Genomic DNA, 23,648 nt, shown 5'->3' with positions numbered 1-23,648 from the left:
GTGCCAGAGAGTTGAAAAATTCAAGAGTGAAATGTACAGCCCCACTGATGACTGTCAATAGATTGAAATCGTGTAGGTTGGCTGGAAAGCTTTGAAATGAGGTCTTTATTCATGGCCTGCATGGTGTTTGATTTTTAGCGCATTGGTTATTCAAATAATGTTGAATAATAATTGGGTAAAACTGCTTGCATCAGATCATGAAGTGATGTAAAAATTTGGCTCCCAAGTTTTTCGTAGAACATAGAAAAAAGTACAGCACAGGAACAAGCCCTTCAGCCCACGCCGATCATGATGCCAAGAAAAACTAACCTCATCTGCCTGCATGTGATCCATTCCCTGCATAACACGTACCTATCTAAAATCGTACCCACCTCCACCACCGTGGTCACGGTATCCACCACCGTCTTTGTACCATCTGCACATCTCCTTTAATCTTTGCCCCTCTCACCTTAAAACTATGTTACCTCTAGTCTTTGGCAGACTTATGAACATTTCCACCTTGGGGGAAAAAGGTAGCACACCAGGGGGGGGGCAATTTACAGCCGCCAATTAACTTACAAACACTTCTCTGGGATGTGGGTGGAAACCCAAGCACCCGGAGGAAACACAAGCGGTCACTGGGAGAACGTGCAATCGCCACAGAAAGCGCGCCCGAGGTCAGGATCAAACCCAGGTCTCTGGCACTGTGAGGCAGCGGCTCCACCAGCCGCACCACTGTGCCACCAACATAAGATTGCAGACTGAGGAGAAAAACAGACAAAACACAGGTGGGGTGAGATTGGAAGGCTCGATAGGGAGAGGTCGGGCACCTATCCAGGGGAAGGTTGGCACACAAAGGCTGCGCTAATTCTAACGTTTTAATTCAATTCAGGGTGGCGCAGCGGTACAGTTGTAGCCTTACAGCGCCAGGGACCCGGGTTCAATCCTGACTATGGGTGCTGTCTGTACGGAGTTTGTACGTTCTCCCTTAGACCGCGTGAGTTTTCTCCGGGTGCACCGGTTTCCTCCCACATTCCAAAAACGTACAAGTTTAGGATAGTGCTAGTGTCGTTGGTCGGCACGGACTCGGTGGGCCAAAGGGCCTGTTTCTGCACTGTACCTCTAAAGTAAAAGGTTTTAAGCAATATGGAAAATCACAACCAAAATTAGGGCATAGCTTCTTCCCGATATCATGTGCCACGTACTAAATCACTGTCCACTTTTCTACCACTTCCTTAGCACCCTGTTCAAGATGTAAACAGACTCACTTGTGCCCACTGTACCCATTGGGGAATCCTGGCAGCCAATCCATTCTGCTGCTCTCCTCTTTGTTCCAGGTTAAATAAAACACAAAAATGTTTGTACAGTGTAATTAATCTTTATTGCGGGGGAGAAAAGGGTAACAAATCCATTATAGAGCAACAAATCGTCAAGAATCACAATCTGAGCAGTCTGAAGAAGGGTCTCGACCTGAAACGTCACCTATTCCTTCTCAACAGAGATGCTGCCTTTCCTGCTGAGTTACACCAGCATTTTGTGTCTATCTTAAGAATCACAATATTTGTATCCGTCGACTTAAACCAACATCTGCAGTTCTTTCCTACACAAAGGAGGACCCGGCGTGGGGGGGGGGACCGTCATGAGAGAATGAGGGGGGGGGGGGGAGAAGAACAAAGGGGGACCTGGCACGGAGGGAGAATTTGTAATCTTGTAAGTGCCCTTTCTGGGTGACTACATGGGTATGCAAGCAAGGAACTGTGACAATAAAGTATTAAATTCAATTAAATGGATTGTATTTGGAGCAATAAGTGTCTAATTCCTCATGTTTACCATGGCTGAACAGTTTTATCGCTTACATACTGTCCATGTGGACCTTCTGCACCTTCTGGTAGAAGGGCCAAGTAGACCGGGGTTACGGCACCTTCTTCTACCGTGCCCGGTGCATTAGGACCAGCCATGTCGGTTTTCACCCAACCGGGACAACAGGCATTCAGCAGGATCTTGTCCGTTGCTCTCTCCTTACTCAGTCTCCGGGCATGGATCATGGAGAGGACTGTGACGCCCAGCTTGGTAACCCCGTAGGCCGTGGAAGGCCACCCCTGTTGGGTGTGAGCGCCGTTCTTGGCGTCGTCGACGAACTGCTGCATCAGCTCCACCAGCTCGTCCTCAGTGATGGATGTACTGCGGAATTTCTTCTGCAGTTCCGGGCTGCACTTATGCAATGCACTGGCTCCACACATGCTGGACACGTTCACCACTCGCCCTGCAGGTTTAAGAGGACAATTAAAATTGGTTTAACAAACAAAGGGCACCGAAGAGCACGCCTCAGCAGTTTTCACCTCTATTCATGTTATGCTCCCTTCCCTTTTCCTGAAAACCATTTCTGCATCAGAGGCATAGTTTCAAGTTTACTGTCAAATTCCAGCCATTATGTCTGCTGAAGAACATTAAAAAAAACATGCAAAATTTATGGGGCAGACCCACCGATCATTGTTTAGTATAGTTTAGAGATACAGCGTGGAAATAGGCTCTCGGCCCACCAAGTCCGCACCGACTAGCGATCCCCGTACTCTATGAACACTATCGCATGCTAACATTATCCCACACACTGGGGTTAATTTACATTTATACCAAGCCAATTAACCTACAATCCTGTACGTTTTTGAGGTGTGGAAGAAAATTGAAGATCTTGGAGGAAAAAAAACCCACGCATGTCATGGAGAGAACGTACAAAAGCCGTGGAGACAAGCACCCGTAGTCAGGATCGAACACGGGTCTTTGGCGCTGTAAGGCAGCAACTCTACCGCTGCACCACCCACTGTGCCTGGGAGACTGAAAATAAAGCTTCATCACATCGATGTCTACTTCCAGCAATGTCCACAGCCTGTAGATCATAGTTCTTCAAGTACAGAACCATGTCCTACCCGTGTGAGTTCCATGGTCAGAAAAATGTTTTCTTCACCTCCCCGCTAACTCTTCTCCCAATTAGCGCTCTATCTCTAAACTAAACTAAACCTACCCAAGTGAAATATGGGCTGTTCCTTCAATTTGCACTCTGACAATGGAGGAGGCCCAGGTCAGATTAAGAATGGGAGGGGGAGTTAAAGTGCTGAGCAATATTCTTAAAGTTCCTGGCGATGTAGATAAAGACATACCAGGAAAACGTGAGAGAGTGATTTTAGCTAACAAAGATCGCGAAGAAATAGAAAACATAGCTAAAGTTCTCAAAGGTAGTTGTAATGCACAAGATATCGACATGAATATAGTCTGTAGCTTGATTTGGGTATGCACCAGTGACTTCAGCTGAGGTAGAAAGACATTTCTCACAACTGAAGCATATTCTGTCTGACAGGCGGCATAGTTTAACTGCAGATAATTTGAAAATAGCTAGTAATTATGCGAAACCAGGCAACTTTGGTTATTTAATGTATTTTTTGAGTATAGAAGCTGGGATGTAATGTTAAAATTGTACAAGGCATTGGTGAGACCAAATCTGGAGTATGGTGTACAATTTTGGTCGCCCAATTATAGGAAGGATGTCAACAAAATAGAGAGAGTACAGAGGAGATTTACTAGAATGTTGCCTGGGTTTCAACAACTAAGTTACAGAGATAGGTTGAATAAGTTAGGTCTTTATTCTCTGGAGCGCAGAAGGTTAAGGGGGGACTTGATAGAGGTCTTTAAAATGATGAGAGGGATAGACAGAGTTGATGTGATCAACCTTTTCCCTTTGAGAATAGGGAAGATTCAAACCAGAGGACATGACTTCAGAATTAAGGGACAGAAGTTTAGGGGTAACATGAGGGGGAACTTCTTTACTCAGAGAGTGGTAGCGGTGTGGAATGAGCTTCCAGTGGAAGTGGTGGCGGCAGGTTCGTTGGTATCATTTAAGAATAAATTGGATAGGCATATGGATGAGAAGGGAATGGAGGGTTATGGTATGAGTGCAGGCAGGTGGGACTAAGGGGGAAAAAAAAAATTGTTCGGCACGGACTTGTAGGGCCGAGATGGCCTGTTTCCGTGCTGTAATTGTTATATGTTATATATGTTATGTAGTATACCTTTACATTATAATTTTTATACATATTTTGATGGTGGAAATAAATGCCTTTTATACCTTTTTTGTCAATAAATAACTTTTTCGTGCCTTTTTTGTAATTTTATTATGCCTTTTTGCCTGCCTATTTCAGACTTTTTTAGTGCCTAAACATCCTGGCTCTAGTGATGATCATTTGTGTTCCTGGCCTTTGATCTAACACAATTATGTTGGAGGCTATTGTGAGATCTCTGGAGATTAGTGAATATCAACGAAACATAGACTGACTTTTTATATATATTTGAAGGCAGATGTAGATAGCATAAATGCTGGAGAAACTCAGCGGGTGCAGCAGCATCTATGGAGCGATGGGGATAGGCAACGTTTCGGCCCGAAACGTTGCCTATTTCCTTCGCTCCATAGATGCTGCTGCACCCGCTGAGTTTCTCCAGCATTTTTGTGTACCTTCGATTTTCCAGCATCTGCAGTTCCTTCTTAAACAAATAGATAAGATTCTTGATGAGTACAGGTGCCAGGGGTTATGGGGAGAAGGCAGGAAAATTGGGTTAAGAGGGAGAGATAGATCAGCCATGATCGAATGGCGGAGTAGATAGATGGGCCGAATGGCCTACCTCTGCTCCTATCACTTATTAACATGACCGACTGCCCTTCACATGCCATATTAAAAACTCAATCCCAGAGCAATCCTGGCCTCAACCTATCAAGGTGTGGACTTTGATCTATCGATTGCTGAACCCAAACTCCCTTCAACTTAAAAACAACTTATTTTTTTATTTCCTTCCCAGTACTGGTCAAATGTTTTCGACATGAAACGCTATCTCTGTTTATCGTTGTACGTGTGCCGATGATCTGAGGGGTGTTTGCAGCGTTTTCTGTTTATGTTTCGGTTCAGAGCCGCGCTCTCCACTCACCGTGAGGTTTGATGAGGGTGAGGAGTTCCGTGCACATATCCCTGGTCGCAAAGAAGTTGGTCGCCATGGTCACTTCAGCCTGGGTGCCGAACGGGGTGGTGTCGGCATTTTTAAAGGCGATGCCGGCGTTGTTGACGAGAACATCGATGCCTCCGTATTCCTGCAGCATGAACACCCGCAGTTTCTGGATACTATCAAGGTCGCCGATGTCGAGCTGGTGGAAGAGCGGCTTCAGCTGCTCCTCTTGCAGCTTCTGCAGCGCCTGTTGCCCGCGTTCCGTGTCCCGGGCGGTGAGGAACACGTCGCCGTCGAACTGCCGGCACAGAACCCGCACCACCTCCAGGCCGATGCCCTTGTTGGAGCCGCTCACCACCGCCACTCGCTTCGCCATGTCTGCCCCACGCACTGAATGGCCGCAAACACCAGCCTTGGAACGCTGAGCGTTGGATACACTTGGCGGCCAGTGCGCAGGCGCCGCGCCACACTGTGTCCCCCAAAGATCTTATAGCGGAGCAAGATGGGTTAGTCTCACGCAAACGTGTAGTACGCTCATGGGCGGATTCATGGGTGATTATATGACCCATTTTAGCAACCAGTCCCCACCATCTTGCTTCCGGCCAAAGATCGGATCTTTGTTTCCGCAGCGGGGAGAAGGAGTGTGTGTGGGGCCCGGGGAGAGGGAGTGCGCGGCCCGGGGAGAGGGAGTGTGGGGCAGCGGGTAGCGGGGCATAGGAGGGGGGGAGACATTATAGTGAGGGGGCAGGCGAGGGAGTGCCGGGGGGGGGGGGGGGGGGTAAGGCTTAATGTGTGTGAAGTTGCGGGGAGGTTTACAATGTTTCTTATTTAATGTACCTTGTCTAGTCTGAAATAAAGTTCATTATTGGATCAGAAGAAATATAATTGTGTGTATTATATGATTATATACATTTATATCACATTCATGTATGTGTGTTTATAAACATTTTATTCTTTAACAAGAATTAACAGAATTATGAACTAACAGAATTATGAATCTAAGCCTATATCACGCACAAAAACTTCCCCCGCAATGTCAATTACCCTGCGAGTCGGGTCGGTTCCGGTTACTACAAAATCAACTCAAACACTGCTTGTGAGCCATTTAAAAAGAAATGATTTAAAAAACATTTAAAAAAAAGACAATGACCAGAGTCAAATTTTATTCTTGACAAGAAGTATGAACTGACAGAATTATGAATCTAACCCTATAATCACACACACAAACTGTTGCCCCGCTGCATTGATTACACTGCGAGTCGGGTCGGGTCAGGTAGGCTCCGGTTACTAAAATGGGCGGGGGGAAATGCCCAGGATCCCCTCCGTAGCTACTACCCGTCAGCCCATTGCATTTCGCAGGAGTAGCCCATCTTGCTCCGCCTCCATAATGCAGAAGCCACAAGAGAACCAAACATCTATCTGAGCAGGACCAAACTGAAGTATGCCCCCACTCCAACCTACCTCGGAGTGACCCTTGACAGGACCCTATCCTTCAAGGAACATCTCAAAAGAACAGCAGCTAAGGTGAAGTCCAGAAACAATCTCCTCAGTAAGCTTGCTGGCTCAAAGTGGGGGGCAGCAGCCCCCACACTGCGCATTTCAGCACTAGCCCTTGCATTTTCTTCAGCCGAATATTGTGTCCCTGTTTGGTCCAGGTCATCCCACACACACCATGTGGACACCCAATTGAACTCAACAATGAGGATCATCACAGGAATAATCCGCTCAACACCACTCCCCTGGCTCCCTGTCCTATCCAACATAGCCCCTCCACACATCCGGTGAGTAGTCCTCACTCAAAGGATGCTCCAAAAGACCAAAAACTCCCCTCACCTGCCAATTCACATGGACATCTTCAACCCACCCACTGCTCGACTTCCATCTAGACGACCAATTTGGAAGAACCCACCACCAGCTGATTTCACCATCCAATCAGCTTGGAAAAAGGAATGGGAGTCCAAGGACGTCCCAAATAAACATCTGGTGTCAGACCCCACCCTACCGGTCCCTGGCACCAATCTCCCAAGGAAGCAGTGGACGACGCTGAATAGATTCAGGACTGGACATGGCCCCTGCTTCGCCAGCCTTCACAAATGGGGCAGCAGCCCAACCCCACGGTGTGCTTGTGGAGAGCAGCAAACAATGCAACACATCATTGAAGCATGCCCTCAACAAAGACTCAAAGGAGGACTTGTCACCCTTCATACAGCAGATCAAGAGGCAACTGCTTGGCTAAAGGACTTTGCATTCGCTAAATAAATAAAATAAGATCTTTGGTGTCCCCGGCTCCCAACGCTGTCCCACGTTTCCCACACAGGATCAGGGCCGGATTTAGATGAAGAGAGGCCCTAAGCTATTTCACTTGTGAGCCCCCCCCCCCCCCCCCCTCCCCCTCCCCAATTCCCCACCCTACGACTAGAGGACCATGACTACCCGACAGTGACAGTGAGTCATTAAACTCATCTCCTATCGCCTATTTGTTAATCTCTCTCCTGCTCTTTCTTCTTTCTTAGTTCTCTTCCTCACTGTCTCATTTTTTATACACACTACACGTTTTTCTATTATCTCTTTCTTTCTCATTTCACTCTTTAAAAAAAATAAAAAATGAAGTTGCACAGAGAATGTATCATGTTAACATATATTTGGCACCTGAAAAAAGGTACCACTGTATTGTACTTCTAATAAATAAAATTTAAAAAAAATAAAAAAACAGTTGGTTTTAATATACATATTGGATTCACCGCGGAGCAGGCGATGCCTTACCTGGATCGCCGTTTGAAGCTCTGGAGTGTTGGGCCTGCTGCTTCAACATCATGGAGCTGTGGTTTGCGGAGCTCCCAGCCTCGGGCCGCGCCGATTTTAATATCGCGGAGCCCTGGGAACCCTTTACCGAGGGCCGTCAGCGTGAATCTCCACCCAGCTCAGCCTGTGGAGCTCGGGAGCCGCGGTCTCCGGTAGGAAGTGGCCAATTCGGATGTCCAAGCCGCTGAGAATGTTCTCCCGTTCCGACGTCGGATGGTGACCCCCAAATTTAATTGTACCAATGGCCATGGGGGGGGGGGGGGTCCAAGAGGAGGGGGTCTGTTGGAGACGGGAAAAGGGATCATCAATGGGGGTGAGGACTCATTCCCATGGAAGAAAGGTGTGAGGCGGAGGCGACGGAAGAAGAGCTCCAAATTGCGGCGGGCGCGGAACTCATTGAGATGGGGACAGAGGGGGACAAAGGTGAGACCTCTGCTGAGGACAGACCGTTCAATATCTGAGAGGGGGAGGTCGGGGGGATGGTGAACAAGGATGGGGGGGTTGGGGCTGGAGGAAGGCAGGTGTGTGGAATGAGGCCCAAGGTGATGTCTGGTGGAGGGGTGGTGGGTGGTCAGAGAGGAGGGGGGCATGAAGACTGTAGTGTGGGTGGGGAAGAGCTGGGATCACATGGTTTGAGGGATGGGGAAGACCCAGTGGAACAACCACTGATGTTAGCAGGGTTGTTGGGGGGGGGGGGGGGGGGGGGGGCTAGCACTAGGACCCAGCGCAGTCAAACCCAGGGGAGTGGGAATCTGCAGCATGGAAACCTCAGGCCCGGTGCTGAGTCCAGGCTGCAGGTAAGGCGACGGCTGCAGGCTGTTGGAGGGCGTTGGAGTGGCCAGGGTCGGTGGGCAAAGAGTAGGAGGTCCTGGTGGGCGGATGGTCGGTGAGGCAGCGAGGTGAGTAGGCCCCCCTAGATCTCGAGGCCCTAAGCTTAAGCTTGCCTAGCTTATACGTAAATCCGGCCCTGCACAGGATATTTGCACAGGACCACAGTTTAAGATTCTCCTGTTGTGGATATCATGGGACAGCTTACGATGGGGACAACCCTCAAACAAGAGACGGGATATTGTGAAAAGAAAGCTTCAAGCTGCCCCAGGTCACCATCCTCCTTTCATATGTCCTGTCGAGTCATAGAGTTATATATACAGTGTGGAAACAGGCCCTTCGGCCTAACTTGCCCACACCGGCCAAGTTGGGCCAACCATGTCCCAGCTACACCAGTCCCACCTGCCTGCGCTTGGTCCATATCCTCCCAAACCTGTCCTATCCATGGTGTACACTGGCCCTATCCCCAAACTCTATCACCGTTCCATTGATGACTGCACCCGGTGCTACCTCCTGCATCCATGCAGAACACATGGACTTCATCAACTGAAAAAGTTACCCCTCAGATTCCTATTAAATCTTTTCCCCTTCACCTTGAACTTATGTCCTCTGGTTCTTGATTCCCGTACTCTGGGCAAGAGACTCTGTGCATCTACCCAATCTATTCCTCTCATGATTTTGTACACCTTTATAAGATCACCCCTCATCCTCCTGTGCTCCAAGGAATAGAGACCCTGCCGACTCAACCTCTCCCTATAGCTCACACCCTCTAGTCCTGGCAACATCCTCGTAAATCTTCTCTGAACCCTTTCAAGATTGACAATATCTCCCCTATAACATGGTGCCCAGAACTGAACACAATATTCTAAATGCAGTCTCACCAACGTCTTATACAACTGCAACATGACCTCCCAACTTCTATACTCTGACTGATGAAGGCCAATGTGCCAAAAGCATTTTTGACCACCTTATTTACCTGCGACTCGACCTTCAAGGAACCATGCACCTGTACTCCTAGATCCCTCTGCTCCACAACACCCCCCAGAGGCCTACCATTCATTTTGTAGGTCCTGCCTTTGTTAGATGTCAAACACACACCCCTCAACATCAGTGGCACCACGGTGGAGAGAGTGGAGAGCATAAAGTTCCTCGGAGTGCAAATCACAGACAGTCTCACCTGGTCCAGGAACATCACTGGGATTGTCAAACGGGCCCATCAGCGACTGCACTACCTGAGGAAACTCAAACAGGCCTCACTTCCCACCAACATCCTCAGGACTTTTTACAGGGGCACGGTGGAGTCTGTACTCACGTACTGCATGAACATGTGGTACTCCAACTGTAATTGCTCAGACAGGAAGTCTCTGCAGAGGGTAGTGAGGGGAGCAGAGAGGATCATTGGCGTCTCGCTACCCTCGGTACAAGAACTGTTCCAGAGCCGCTGCCTGACAAAAGCACTGAGCCCAGCAAAGGACAGACTGCACCCACTCCACACACATCTAGATCTCCTGCCATCAGGAAAGAGACACCGCAGCATCAAAGCCCGGACAACCAGACTGCTAAACAGCTTCCTTCCACAGGCTGTGAGGCTGCTAAACAGTCACTCCACCAAATTCTGCTGCTTTTGCAGAGACAATTTAATAACTGGCACTGAGTAATAACTCTGGCACTGGCTCAGGCCACTGGACATTTAATGACTGTTTTTACTTATATTTTAATGTTGGTGTTTTTACCTGCACTTTTTAAAAAACTATTCGTACTGTTTTATCAGGAACTGGATTGTTTTTTATTTATGCGTGAAATGTTTAAGCTTTTATGTGCGATGCTCCGGTATTCCCTGGGAAACGTCTTCTCATTTTGCACTGTACAACTGTTGCTTTGCATGATGACAGCAAAAGGATGATAATGATAATGTCCCAAAATGCGCCACCTCACATTTCTCTGTATTAAATTCCATCAGCCATTCCTCAGCCCGCTTGGCCAATAGATCCAGATCCTGCTGCAATATTTCACAACCATCTTCACTATCTGCAAAACCACCCACTTTTGTGTCATCAGCAAACTTGCTAATCTTGCCCTGTATGTTCTGATCCACATCATTGATGTAGATGGCAAACAGTAACGGGCCCCAGAGTGTTTTTGTTCTTGGATACATAGACAATAGGTGCAGGAGTAGGCCATTTGGCCCTTCGAACCAGCACCACCATTCAATGCGATCATGGCTGATCAACCACAATCAATATCCCATGTACTGTATCTGTGTGTGAATATATGATTACAATCGAGCCTTTTACAGTGTATAGATACCTTCCCAGTTCTCCGACCTGTCTGACTGTGCCTGATTACATTTTATCTGTTTGCTTTGTTACCATCTCCGAGCAAACAATGATCTATTCTCATTTTCCTTGATCGCCACCACCTTTGATGTCTCGTTCACACACCTCACACTTCCTTATCTCCTCTCCCCCCTCTCCTGACTCTCAGTCTGAAGAAGGGTCTCGACCTGAAACGTCATCCATTCCTTCTCTCCAGATTGGTTCAAACCAGCATCTGTAGTTCCTTCCTGCACATGATAAGAGAATGACGTTTAGTGCAAGGTAAAGGCAGCAAAGGCCAATCACCGAGGGTCTCCAATGAGTTAGATAGTAGGTCAGGACTGCTCTCTGGTTATGGTGCGTTGATTCAGTTGCCTGATAACAGCTGGGGAGAAACTGTCCCCGAATCTGGAGGTGTGCGTTTTCACACTTCTATACCTTTAGCCTGATGGGAGAGGGGAGAATAGGGAGTGGCCAGGGTGCGACTCACACTTGATCATGTTGCTGGCCTTGCCGAGGCAGCGTGAGGTGCAAATGGAGTCAATGGAAGGGAGGTTGGTTTGTGTGATGGTCTGGGCTGTGTCCACAACTCGCTGCAATTTCTTGCGGTCCTGGATGGAGCTGTTCACACACCAAGCTGTGATGCTTCCTGTTAAAATGCTTTCTGTGGTGCATCTACAGAAGTTGGTGAGAGTTGTAACTTAACACTATATTCTGCAATATTTACTTTCTCTTTGTACTGTCATGGCTGTGAATGATTTGATTGTCCTCATCTACAGTATGATTTACTTCGACACCGCACAAAATGTTTTTTTCCACTATATCTCAGTACACAGGTCCACACCATAAAGAAATGTACAGAGTGCTCATCAAATAATGAAGGCAGCATTCCCCTGGTCCTCTCCGTCTAGTGCCCACGAGCGCCAATTGATCGCCTCATGCTCTTTTCTCCAGGAAAAACACAAAACATGGGATAAAGTGATGATCTTTATTGAAAATATTTAAAATTCATTACAATTGTTAGGTGGAAAAATAACCACAAATTTGCAACAATCAGCATGTCCGAGTTAGTACATCAAGAAAAATCTTCTGAAATTTGAACGGATATTTTTAAGGCAGATATAGATAGATTCTTGATTAGTACGGGTGTCAAGGGTTAGGTGGTGAAGGCAGGTGAATGGGGTTAGGAGGGAAGGATAAATCAGCCATGATGGGCCAAATGGCCCAATTCTGCTCCTATCACTTATGAACTTTGCTCTTTCCGTTTTGTTACCAATGCCTTGTGCTCTTCCAGCTTACCATTCCTGAACAGTTTTTTTGCTCACAAGCTCTCCATGTGGACCTTCCGCACCTTCTGGTAGAAGGGCCAAGTAGACCGGGGTCACGGCACCTTCTTCTACCGTGCCCGGTGCATTAGGACCAGCCATGTCGGTTTTCACCCAACCGGGACAACAGGCATTCAGCAGGATCTTGTCCGCCGCTCTCTCCTTACTCAGCCTTCGGGCATGGATCATGGAGAGGACTGTGACGCCGATCTTTGAGACCCCGTAGGCGGTGGAAGGCCACCCTTGTTGGGGGTGAACCCCGTTCTTGGCGTCATCGACAAACTTCCTCATCAGCTCCACCAGCTCGTCCTCAGTGAGTGTAGGACTGCGGAATTTATTTTGGAGTTCCGGGCTGCATTTGAGTAGTGCTACCTTGCACATGAGGCTGGACACATTCACCACTCTCCCTGCAAAAGCAAAAACAAATCAAAACGTTAGGAACAAGAATCGCACACAGAAGTGCATGGGTCATACAAACAAGGAACTGCTGATGAAAGAATGAATGAACGATACTTCATTGCCACATGTGACAAGTCACCGTGATATTCTTTGTTTTGCGTACCCAAGGTATGCAAAGAGTCGCCACATAAAGGGCACCGACAAAGTAACAAAGTATTCCAGGCCAGGTCACCCTTTGTTCTCCCACCCCCTCCCCACACAGCAGTTCTCCCACGCCGTGTCCCCCTTTTTTCTCCCTTCCCCCCCCCCCCCCCCCCTCCCCCCGCCATATCTGGAGAAAAGGAATGGGTGAAGAAGGGTCTCAACCCGAAACATCACCCATTCCTTTTCTCCAGAAATGCTGTCTTTCTCCAGAGATGCAGTATAATGTGGATAAATGTGAGGTTATCCATTTTGGTGGCAAAAACAGGAAAGCAGACTATTATCTAAATGGTGGCCGATTAGGAAAAGGGGAGATGCAGCGAGACCTGGGTGTCATGGTACACCAGTCATTGAAAGTGGGCATGCAGGTGCAGCAGGCAGTGAAGAAAGCGAATGGTATGTTAGCTTTCATAGCAAAAGGATTTGAGTATAGGACCAGGGAGGTTCTACTGCAGTTGTACAGGGTCTTGGTGAGACCACACCTGGAGTATTGCGTACAGTTTTGGTCTCCAAATCTGAGGAAGGACATTATTGCCATAGAGGGAGTACAGCAAAGGTTCACCAGACTGATTCCTAGGATGTCAGGACTGTCTTATGAAGAAAGACTGGATAGACTTGGTTTATACTCTCTAGAATTTAGGAGATTGAGAGGGGATCTTATAGAAACTCACAAAATTCTTAAGGGGTTGGACAGGCTAGATGCAGGAAGATTGCTCCCGATGTTGGGGAAGTCCAGGACAAGGGGTCACAGCTTAAGGATAAGGGGGAAATCCTTTAAAACCGAGATGAGAAGAACTTTTTTCACACAGAGAGTGGTGAATCTCTGGAACTCCCTGCCACAGAGGGTAGTCGAGGCCAGTTCATTGGCTATATTTAAGAGGGAGTTAGATGTGGCCCTTGTGGCTAAGGGGATCAGACGGTATGGAGAGAAGGCAGGTACGGGATACTGAGTTGGATGATCAGCCATGATCATATTGAATGGCGGTGCAGGCTCGAAGGGCCGAATGGCCTACTCCTGCACCTAATTTCTATGTTTCTCGCTGAGTTACTCCAGTTTTTGTACCTATCTTCAGTTTAATAACCATATAACAATTTCAGCACGGAAACAGGCCATCTCGGCCCTTCAAGTCCGTGCCGAACACTTATTTTCCCCTAGTCCCATCTACCTGCACTCAGACCATAACCCTCCATTCCTTTCCCGTCCATATACCTATCCAATTTATTTTTAAATGATAAAATCGAACCTGCCTCCACCACTTCCACTGGAAGCTCATTCCACATGGCTACCAATCTCCGAGTAAAGAAGTTCCCCCTCATGTTACCCCTAAACTTCTGTCCCTTAATTCTCAATTTAAACATTTAAACCAGCATCTGCTTCTTACACATTATCACAGCTCCCTCCGCATCAAAATTCTTGAGATGTTTCTTCAAACGTGGGTGCATTATTGGTATTCCACCCCACAGTGGCACTGTGTCCCAGCAGGGTCGGTATATTGGAACAAAACGGTCAAGGACACCCAAGTGCTGGAGTAACTCAGCGGGTCAGGCAACATCTCTGGCGAACGTACTTGTGGTGTTTTGAGATGGGTCCCAATCTCCAGATACTGGGACAGTTTCTTCCCGGCTATTATCAGGCAACAGAATAATCCTACACAACCAGAGATCAGTCCTAAACTACTATCTAACTCATTGGTGACCCTTGGACTATCCCTAATCAGACTTTGCTGGCTTTAACATTATTCCCTTATCATGTGTCTCGTGGACAGCGCCTCATGCAAGTGTGGGGACCCAACACAGACAGTGGAGCACATAGTCACCAGTTGCCCCAAACACCGGCCACCGAATGGTGAACGAGTTCTGATTGACCTGGACGATGACACATTGGCCTGGCTCGCCTCAACGGAGCTGCAGGTCTAAAAGACATACGACAGAAGAAGAAGATGTATTGTCTTTCTGCTGACTGGTTAGCTCACAACAGAAGCTTTTCACTGTACCTCGGTACAGGTGACAATAAACAAAACTGAATGAATCACAAACGCCACCCATCCATGTGCTCCAGAGATGCTACCTACGAGGTTTGAAGAAGGGTTTTGACCCGAAAAATTGCCTATTTCCTTTGCTCTATAGATGCTGCCTCACCCGCTGAGTTTCTCCAGCATTATTGTCTACCTTCAATTTTCCAGCATCTGCAGTTCTTTCTTAAACTTGCTACCCTAAAGGGCCTGTCCGACGAGCATGCGACTGCATGTGGCACGCGCAACCTAACGTGATTGCTTCAGCCGTACGGCCTCGCAGGGCCGGTCCCACTTCGATCGCCGGATCCGTATGGAGATGTGCGGAGCTGGTCCCGACATTGCGCGGGGCTCCGAAAAACTGTCAGTGTTCAAAAATTCCGCGCGGCAACGGCCTGCCGGCCCGCAGCCGCCTCCACACCGTACGTCACACGCGAACTTCTTGCGGACTTCGCTCGAACTTCATGTCACTCACTCGACCTCCGCGCGGCCCCTGCTTCCGGTTTGGTCGCGCTCGCCGCATGCAGTCGCGTGCTCGTGGGACAGGCCCTAAAGCCACTGAGTTACGCCAGCACTCTGTGTCCTTCATTTAAACCAGCATCTTCAGTTTCTTGATGCTACAAAATGGTCAATTATTTCCAGGCTTATTTTCCTCAGAAGGCCAGGATCCTTCCCATCAGTTACAAGAAATCTCCATAGGAGTCAGATAAAATCACAAGTAATACATTACTTGTGCTGATCCTGGACAAAGCATCGTGATCTCAATACACAGCTCTTCACACAGTTTGCTAAAGGACTCATCCAGTTTCAACATATCTTCTTCCAAGCAATGCTAGCACAGCACACGATAGTCTCGGTACATTGTGCAACAACTATACAGCTGCGTCACATTGCAGTGCTTGAGAGAAGGCAAGAACAAAATCCAAAACTTAACGACCCTGTTAGTTTAATATCAGTGGTAAATCACGGATTAGAATTTATAATGAAGGATAAAGTGACTGAGCACAAAGGGAAATTTCATCTGATTTAAGAGAGGCAACATGGTTTAGTCTTTGGCGTATGTGAGCTTGCAGAAGGTATTTAATAAGATTCCAAACTAACAAATACAATCTAAAATGAAAGGAACATGAAATTGAAGGCAAATTATTAAACTGCTTGCCATTTGAGACACCTGTGAGGGCGGCCTGGCTCCCGGCTGGAAGGCGCTCCCGTGTGGGCGGCCCGGTGCGGGGCTGAGACGCTCCCGCGTGGGCGGCCCGGTGCGGGGCGGAGACGGTGCTCCGGCGGCTGAGGCGGCGGCGACCTGAATCCGGGGCTCGGCCACGGGTCGGTGGATGACATCGTCGGGAGCTCGCGGGTCACAGGTTGATGCCTGTTTTCCGGAGCTCCCGTGTCAACAACTGCGTCCGCTGGACTGGAGGGTGGCAGCTTCGACCACCCCCGGGCCGCGGAGCTTGAACCGCGGGACTGACTTACCATCGCCCGGTGGGGTATCGCCTCAGCGCAGAGGGAGAAGAGGAGGGAAGAGACAGCAACCCTAAGACTTTTGCCTCCATCACTGTGAGGAGGTGCTTGGTGAACTCACTGTGGTGGATGTTAATTTGTGTTTATTGTGTGTTGTTTATTATTACATGTATGGCTGCAGGCAACGACATTTCGTTCAGACCGAAAGGTCGGAATGACAAATAAAGGATTCAATTCAATTGTTATTAGGTTGACGTTCAGGATAGTAAGTTATCCTGCAGTTTAGTTCAGTTTATTATTAGTACAGTGAAAAGCTTTCGTTTGTGTGCTATCTAGTCAAAGAGTTTGTACATTCTCCTTTGTGCGTTTACTCCGGGATCTCCGGTTTCCTCCCACACTCAAAAAACTTACCCCGACTTCCACAATTTTTTACAGCGCAAAAATTCATCATTTTGGCGGTTTTTAACAGGTACTCGTTTCGTGTATTAACAACATATACCGGAAGCTGCTATGTCCTCCAGATGGATTGAGCGGCTCCGTGCGTCAAGCCCTATGACCCGGAGACCTAACGTACAACCCCCCCCCCCCCTATAATGCCAAGTCTCCGCTCTTAATAACTCATTGTGAAGCTGTTTTGTGTCCTTTTCGAGTTATTCCTTCAGCTCGGCTGCGAGAACTGCACACGATACTCCCAAAGTGTAGGAAGGAACTGCAGAAACAGGTTTAAAACGAAGATAGACGCAAATAGCTGGAGTGACTCAGCATCTCGGGAGAAAGGGAACATGTGACATTTCGGGTCAGAGCCAGGGAAGAGGGAAACGAGAGATATAGATGGTGATACATCTCTCTACCCATTGACTCAGTCTGAAGAAGGGTCTCGACCCGGAACATGATACGCGATGTGTGGTCTCACCAACCTAATGTACCAAACACCTCCGTCCCTCGGTGTTCAAGAAGGAACTGCAGATGCTGGAAGATCGAAGGTACACAAAAATGCTGGAGAAACTCAGCGGGTGCAGCAGCATCTATGGAGCGAAGGAAATAGGCGACGCAATGGAAGACATTTAAAGACTGCATGGATGAACTACAAAAATTGTTCATCCCAGTTTGGCAAAAGAATAAATCAGGGAAGGTAGTGCATCCGTGGATAACAAGGGAAATCAGGGATAGTATCAAAGCGAAGGATGATGCGTACAAATTAGCCAGAAAAAGCAGCATACCGGAGGACTGGGAGAAATTCAGAGACCAGCAGAGGAGGACAAAGGGCTTAATTAGGAAAGGAAAAATAGATTATGAAATAAAACTGGCAGGGAACATAAAAACTGACTGCAAAAGTTTATATAGATATGTGAAAAGAAAGAGATTAGTTAAAACAAATGTAGGTCCCTTGCAGTCAGACACAGGTGAGTTGATCATGGGGAACAAGGATATGGCGGACCAATTGAATAACTACTTTGGTTCCGTCTTCACTAAGGAAGACATAAATAATCTGCCGGAAATAGCAGGGGACCGCGGGTCAAAGGAGTTGGAGGAATTGAGTGAAATCCAGGTTAGCCGGGAAGTGGTGTTGGGTAAATTGAATGGATTAAAGGCTGATAAATCCCCAGGGCCAGATAGGCTGCATCCCAGAGTACTTAAGGAAGTAGCTCCAGAAATAGTGGATTCATTAGTAATAATCTTTCAAAACTCTTTAGATTCTGGAGTAGTTCCTGAGGATTGGCGGGTAGCAAACGTAACCCCACTTTTTAAGAAGGGAGGGAGAGAGAAAACGGGGAATTACAGACCAGTTAGTCTAACATCGGTAGTGGGGAAACTGCTAGAGTCAGTTATTAAAGATGGGATAGCAGCACATTTGGAAAGTGGTGAAATCATTGGACAAAGTCAGCATGGATTTACAAAAGGTAAATCATGTCTGACGAATCTTATAGAATTTTTCGAGGATGTAACTAGTAGCGTGGATAGGGGAGAACCAGTGGATGTGGTGTATCTGGACTTCCAGAAGGCTTTCGACAAGGTCCCACATAAGAGATTAGTATACAAACTTAAAGCACACGGCATTGGGGGTTCAGTATTGATGTGGATAGAGAACTGGCTGGCAAACAGGAAGCAAAGAGTAGGAGTAAACGGGTCCTTTTCACAATGGCAGGCAGTGACTAGTGGGGCACCGCAAGGCTCAGTGCTGGGACCCCAGCTATTTACAATATATATTAATGATCTGGATGAGGGAATTGAAGGCAATATCTCCAAGTTTGCGGATGACACTAAGCTGGGGGGCAGTGTTAGCTGTGAGGAGGATGCTAGGAGACTGCAAGGTGACTTGGATAGGCTGGGTGAGTTGGCAAATGTTTGGCAGATGCAGTATAATGTGGATAAATGTGAGGTTATCCATTTTGGTGGCAAAAACAGGAAAGCAGACTATTATCTAAATGGTGGCCGACTAGGAAAAGGGGAGATGCAGCGAGACCTGGGTGTCATGGTACACCAGTCATTGAAAGTGGGCATGCAGGTGCAGCAGGCAGTGAAGAAAGCGAATGGTATGTTAGCTTACATAGCAAAAGGATTTGAGTATAGGAGCAGGGAGGTTCTACTGCAATTGTACAGGGTCTTGGTGAGACCACACCTGGAGTATTGCGTACAGTTTTGGTCTCCAAATCTGAGGAAGGACATTATTGCCATAGAGGGAGTGCAGAGAAGGTTCACCAGACTGGTTCCTGGGATGTCAGGACTGTCTTATGAAGAAAGACTGGATAGACTTGGTTTATACTCTCTAGAATTTAGGAGATTGAGAGGGGATCTTATAGAAACTTACAAAATTCTTAAGGGGTTGGACAGGCTAGATGCAGGAAGATTGCTCCCGATGTTGGGGAAGTCCAGGACAAGGGGTCACAGCTTAAGGATAAGGGGGAAATCCTTTAAAACCGAGACGAGAAGGACTTTTTTCACACAGAGAGTGGTGAATCTCTGGAACTCTCTGCCACAGAGGGTAGTCGAGGCCAGTTCATTGGCTATATTTAAGAGGGAGTTAGATGTGGCCCTTGTGGCTAAGGGGATCAGAGGGTATGGAGAGAAGGCAGGTACGGGATACTGAGTTGGATGATCAGCCATGATCATATTGAATGGCGGTGCAGGCTCGAAGGGCCGAATGGCCTACTCCTGCACCTAATTTCTATGTTTCGGGCCGAAACCCTTCTTCAGACTGATGGCCTCCTCGTTTACCCGTGTTGCCAGTCAGAGATCGATACACCTGCCTTCTTACATATTAATTATATAACATTCCCCAGTGCTCTGCCAATTCCCGTGTATTGTGTATTCCCGTGTTCAATCTCCCAAAATGTAGCACTTCGGATTTGTTACATTCCATCGGCCGCTCCTTTGGCCCACTTTCCAGTTTGAACTAGATCCGATTGTTATCTTACATAACCTTTCTTCACTGCTCACCAAAGATCTTATAGCTCCGCTATAAGATCTTTGCTGCTCACTTCACCGCCAATGTTGGTGTCATCGACAAGCCTACGACCCAACAAAATTAATCATCTAGACTGGAGGCAGAAGTTTGGAGGAAAATGCATAAAATGGCCAAGGGAACGAAAGAATCCTGAAGGGTTCCTAAGGCTCAAAGTAAACCGAGTGCCTTACAGGGGCAATTAGGGGTTATACGAACGTGACCAAGTGTAGGCATCTGCACGTTAAAAATCAGTGCCGCGCACTCCACTCACCTTGAGGTTTGATGAGGGTGAGGAGTTCCGTGCACATATCCCTGGTCGCAAAGAAGTTGGTCGCCATGGTCACTTCAGCTTGGGTGCCGAACGGGGTGGTGTCGGCATTTTTAAAGGCGATGCCGGCGTTGTTGACGAGAACATCGATGCCTCCGTATGTCTGCAGCATGAACACCCGCAGTTTCCGGATACTATCAAGGTCGTCGATGTCGAGCTGGTGGAAGAGCGGCTTCAGCTGCTCCTCTTGCAGCTTCTGCAGCGCCTGTTGCCCGCGTTCCGTGTCCCGGGCGGTGAGGAACACGTCGCCGTCGAACTGCCGGCACAGAACCCGCACCACCTCCAGGCCGATGCCCTTGTTGGAGCCGCTCACCACCGCCACTCGCTTCGCCATGTATAAGAAGGAACTGCAGATGCTGGTTTAAACCGAAGATAGACACAAAATGCTGGAGTAACTCAACGAGACAGGCTCGCTATAGGATCTATGGGCAGTATCTCTGGAGAGAAGGAATCTCTGCCCCACGCCGCTTCCGGGTACACGCCGCCCTGCGCTGATTGGCTGCAAACAACAGCCTTGGAACGCTGCGCTTTGGATACATTTGGCGGCCAGTGCGCAGGCGCCGCAGTGTAAATATTGACTTCTCTAACTTCAAGCAACTTTTGCTTCCCATCTCTCTCCTTCCCTCCCCTTCCTAGTTCTCCAATCATTCTGACTGTCCCCTTGATTAAACCTTTGCTGTCACGGAAACAGCAGTCCGAAGAAGAGTCTCGACCCGAAACGTCACCCATTCGGCAGTTGGAAATAAAGAGGTCTAGAGAGGGTAGAAGGCCGTTCTGGGAAGTCCAAGAGGGGGGGTACCGGTGGAGACGGGAGAAAGGGATTAGGAAAGGGGGAGATGCAACGAGACCTGGGTGTCATGGTACACCAGTCATTAAAAGTAGGCATGCAGGTGCAGCAGGCAGTGAAGAAGGCGAATGGTATGTTAGCATTCATAGCAAAAGGATTTGACTATAGGAGCAGGGAGGTTCTACTGCAGTTGTACAGGGTCTTGGTCAGTGCCGGATTTAGATGAAGAGAGGCCCTAAGCTGTTCCACTTGTGAGGCCCCCAACGACCGGATAGCCATGACGGCCAAATCCCCCACAATTCAAAGCGAGGGAGAAAGTGCCCAGCGCCGACCAGTTGCCGTTGCAGTGCGCATGCGCAGGGCGGCCGATGATGTGCTGGCCGTGGTTGTGCGCATGTGCAAGGCGGCCTGCCGTGCCGGCGGATGAGGAGCGAGCGGAGCCCGGCGGCCCGGACACGGATAGCGGGGGGAGATGGAGAGAGAGAGAGATAGAGAGGGGGGCCGCCCAGAGTTGAACGGTAGGTGTTCTGCCTTGGCCGGAGGCCCCCCTAGACCTCGAGGCCCATCAATTTTTTCGGGGGCCCCCTAGAAAGTGGGGGCCCTAAGCTATAGCTTGTTTAGCTTATACGTAAATCCGGCACTGGTCTCGGTGAGACCACACCTGGAGTATTGCGTACAGTTTTGGTCTCCTAATCTGAGGAAAGACATTCTTGCCATAGAGGGAGTACAGAGAAGGTTCATCAGACTGATTTCTGGTATGTCAGGACTTTCATATGAAGAAAGACTGGATAGACTCGGTTTGTACTCGCTAGAATTTAGAAGATTGAGGGGGGATCTTATAGAAACTTACAAAATTCTTAAGGGGTTGGACAGGCTAGATGCAGGAAGATTGTTCCCGATGTTGGGGAAGTCCAGAACAAGGGGTCACAGTTTAAGGATAAGGGGGAAATCTTTTAGGATCGAGATGAGGAAAACTTTTTTCACACAGAGAGTGGTGAATCTCTGGAATTCTCTGCCGCAGAAGGTAGTTGAGGCCAGTTCATTGGCTATATTTAAGAGGTTAGATGTGACCCTTGTGGCTAAAGGGATCAGGGGGTATGGAGAGAAGGCAGGTACAGGATACTGAGTTGGATGATCAGCCATGATCATATTGAATGGCGGTGCAGGCTCGAAGGGCCGAATGGCCTACTCCTGCACCTATTTTCTATGTTTCTATTCCTTCTCTCCAAAGATGCTGCCTGCCCCACTGAGTTACTCCAGCATTTTGTGTCTGCTTCGTTGTCACCTTCTTCTGGCTAACCATGATCTATTCTTGCCACCATGAGGAGCAGCTGCAACAACCACCACCTCTCCGACCATTCCCGGCCGAACCCAGGCCCGGACCACCGAAAATGCCGCGGCTGCCAACTCTCACTGCCTCCCTGGGGTCACCATTGTTGTTGCCGACCTTCACAGCCTCCCCGGGGCCGACGACCCGTGCCTCTACTCCAGCCCCCCGCGGGCCTCCACCAACGACTCTGCCGACCCTCACCTCTCCACCGCCCACCAGCGGGCCAGATCCGTCGCCTCACCTGAGTTCCAGGCTCAGCACCAAACCCACAACCTCCACGAGGCAGACTCCAACACCACGTAGCCTGACTCTGCTGGGTCCTACTGCTACGCCCCCTCCTAAAGGGAACCTCAGTAGTGATGGGTCTTCCCCTTCCCCCTCTTTTAACCAGGTTACTCCGACCACACCCCGCCCATACAATAGTCCTCACGCCCCCCTATCTGAACACCCGCCATCCCCCCACCAGATCTGGCCTCGGCCTTTGTCAACTCCCCTGACCCCACCCCCCACCCTTGTTGTGGCTTCACCATCCCCCCTGACCTCTCCCTTTCTGATAGGGAACGATTTGTCCTCAACAGAAGTCTCACCTTCGTTCCCCTCCGCCCCCACCTTGACGAGTTCCAGGTCCCCCACATCATAGAGCTTTTCTTGCTTCGCCCCTGCCTCCGTGCCTTTTTCTATGGGAAGGAGCCCTCACCGCCCAGTGATGACCCTTTCTCCCGTCTCCACCGGTACCCCCCCCTCTTGGACTTCCCAGAACGGCCTTCTAACCCTCTAGACCTCTTTATTTCCAACTGCCGGCGTGACATCAACCATCTCAACTTTTCCACTCCCCTTACCTACTCCAACCTCACCCCCTCTGAACGTACAGCCATCCGCTCACACTGCAGCAACCCTGACATTATAATCAAACCCGCCGACAAGGGAGGTGCCGTGGTAGTCTGGTGCGCTGGCCTCTACCGGGCCAGGCGACAACTCTCAGACACCTCCTCCTACTTATCCTTGGACCATGATACCACAGACCAGCACCAGGCCTTAATCTCAAACACCTTTACTGATTTCATCTCTTCTGGCTGTCTGCCTCCCACAGCCTCCAACCTTACCGTTTCCCAGCCCTGCACAGCCCATTTTTACCTTCTCCCCAAAATGCACAAACACAACTGCCCTGGCAGACTCATTGTTTCTGCCTGCTCCTGTCCCACAAAAATGATTTCCACATACCTCGACTACATCCTATCCTCCCTCTCCCGACCTATGTCCAAGATACCTCACATGCCCTTCGTCTCTTTAATGACTTCTGCTTTCCGAACCCCCACTCCCTCATCTTTACTATGGACGTTCACTCACTCTACACCTCCATTCCCCCAACAGGAAGTCCTTAAATCCCTCCGTTTCTTCCTCGACCGCAAAACCATCCAATTTCCCTCTACTAACACTCTACTCCACATAG

At 48.7% G+C, this 23,648-nt stretch overlaps 1 protein-coding gene across 3 annotated transcripts; it reads right to left on the bottom strand.

The window, feature by feature from the left end:
• Window positions 1-1,337: 1,337 nt before the first annotated feature.
• Window positions 1,338-20,611, bottom strand: LOC116980321 (carbonyl reductase [NADPH] 1-like). 3 transcript variants are annotated; one of them, XM_033032429.1, is made up of 3 exons: window positions 20,596-20,611; window positions 4,948-5,382; window positions 1,338-2,242 (listed from the first exon to the last, which is right to left on the bottom strand). In XM_033032429.1, the coding sequence occupies exons 2-3, from the start codon at window positions 5,336-5,338 to the stop codon at window positions 1,806-1,808; spliced, it is 828 nt and encodes a 275-aa protein (XP_032888320.1). In that variant the 5' UTR covers window positions 5,339-5,382; window positions 20,596-20,611; the 3' UTR covers window positions 1,338-1,805. The 3 variants fall into 3 exon arrangements, with proteins under 3 accessions (XP_032888320.1, XP_032888322.1, XP_032888321.1); XM_033032431.1 differs by lacking the exons at window positions 4,948-5,382; window positions 20,596-20,611 and adding exons at window positions 12,250-12,639; window positions 20,025-20,571 and having other exon boundaries at window positions 1,338-1,852; XM_033032430.1 differs by lacking the exon at window positions 20,596-20,611 and adding an exon at window positions 20,416-20,571 and having other exon boundaries at window positions 4,948-5,338.
• Between the last annotated feature and the right edge of the window lie 3,037 nt (window positions 20,612-23,648).

This window comes from Amblyraja radiata, chromosome 14 (genome assembly GCF_010909765.2).
Source record: "Amblyraja radiata isolate CabotCenter1 chromosome 14, sAmbRad1.1.pri, whole genome shotgun sequence".
NCBI lineage: Eukaryota > Metazoa > Chordata > Chondrichthyes > Rajiformes > Rajidae > Amblyraja > Amblyraja radiata.
The sequence above is the reverse complement of the archived record's forward strand: the minus strand, read 5'-3'. Positions and strand labels throughout refer to the sequence as shown.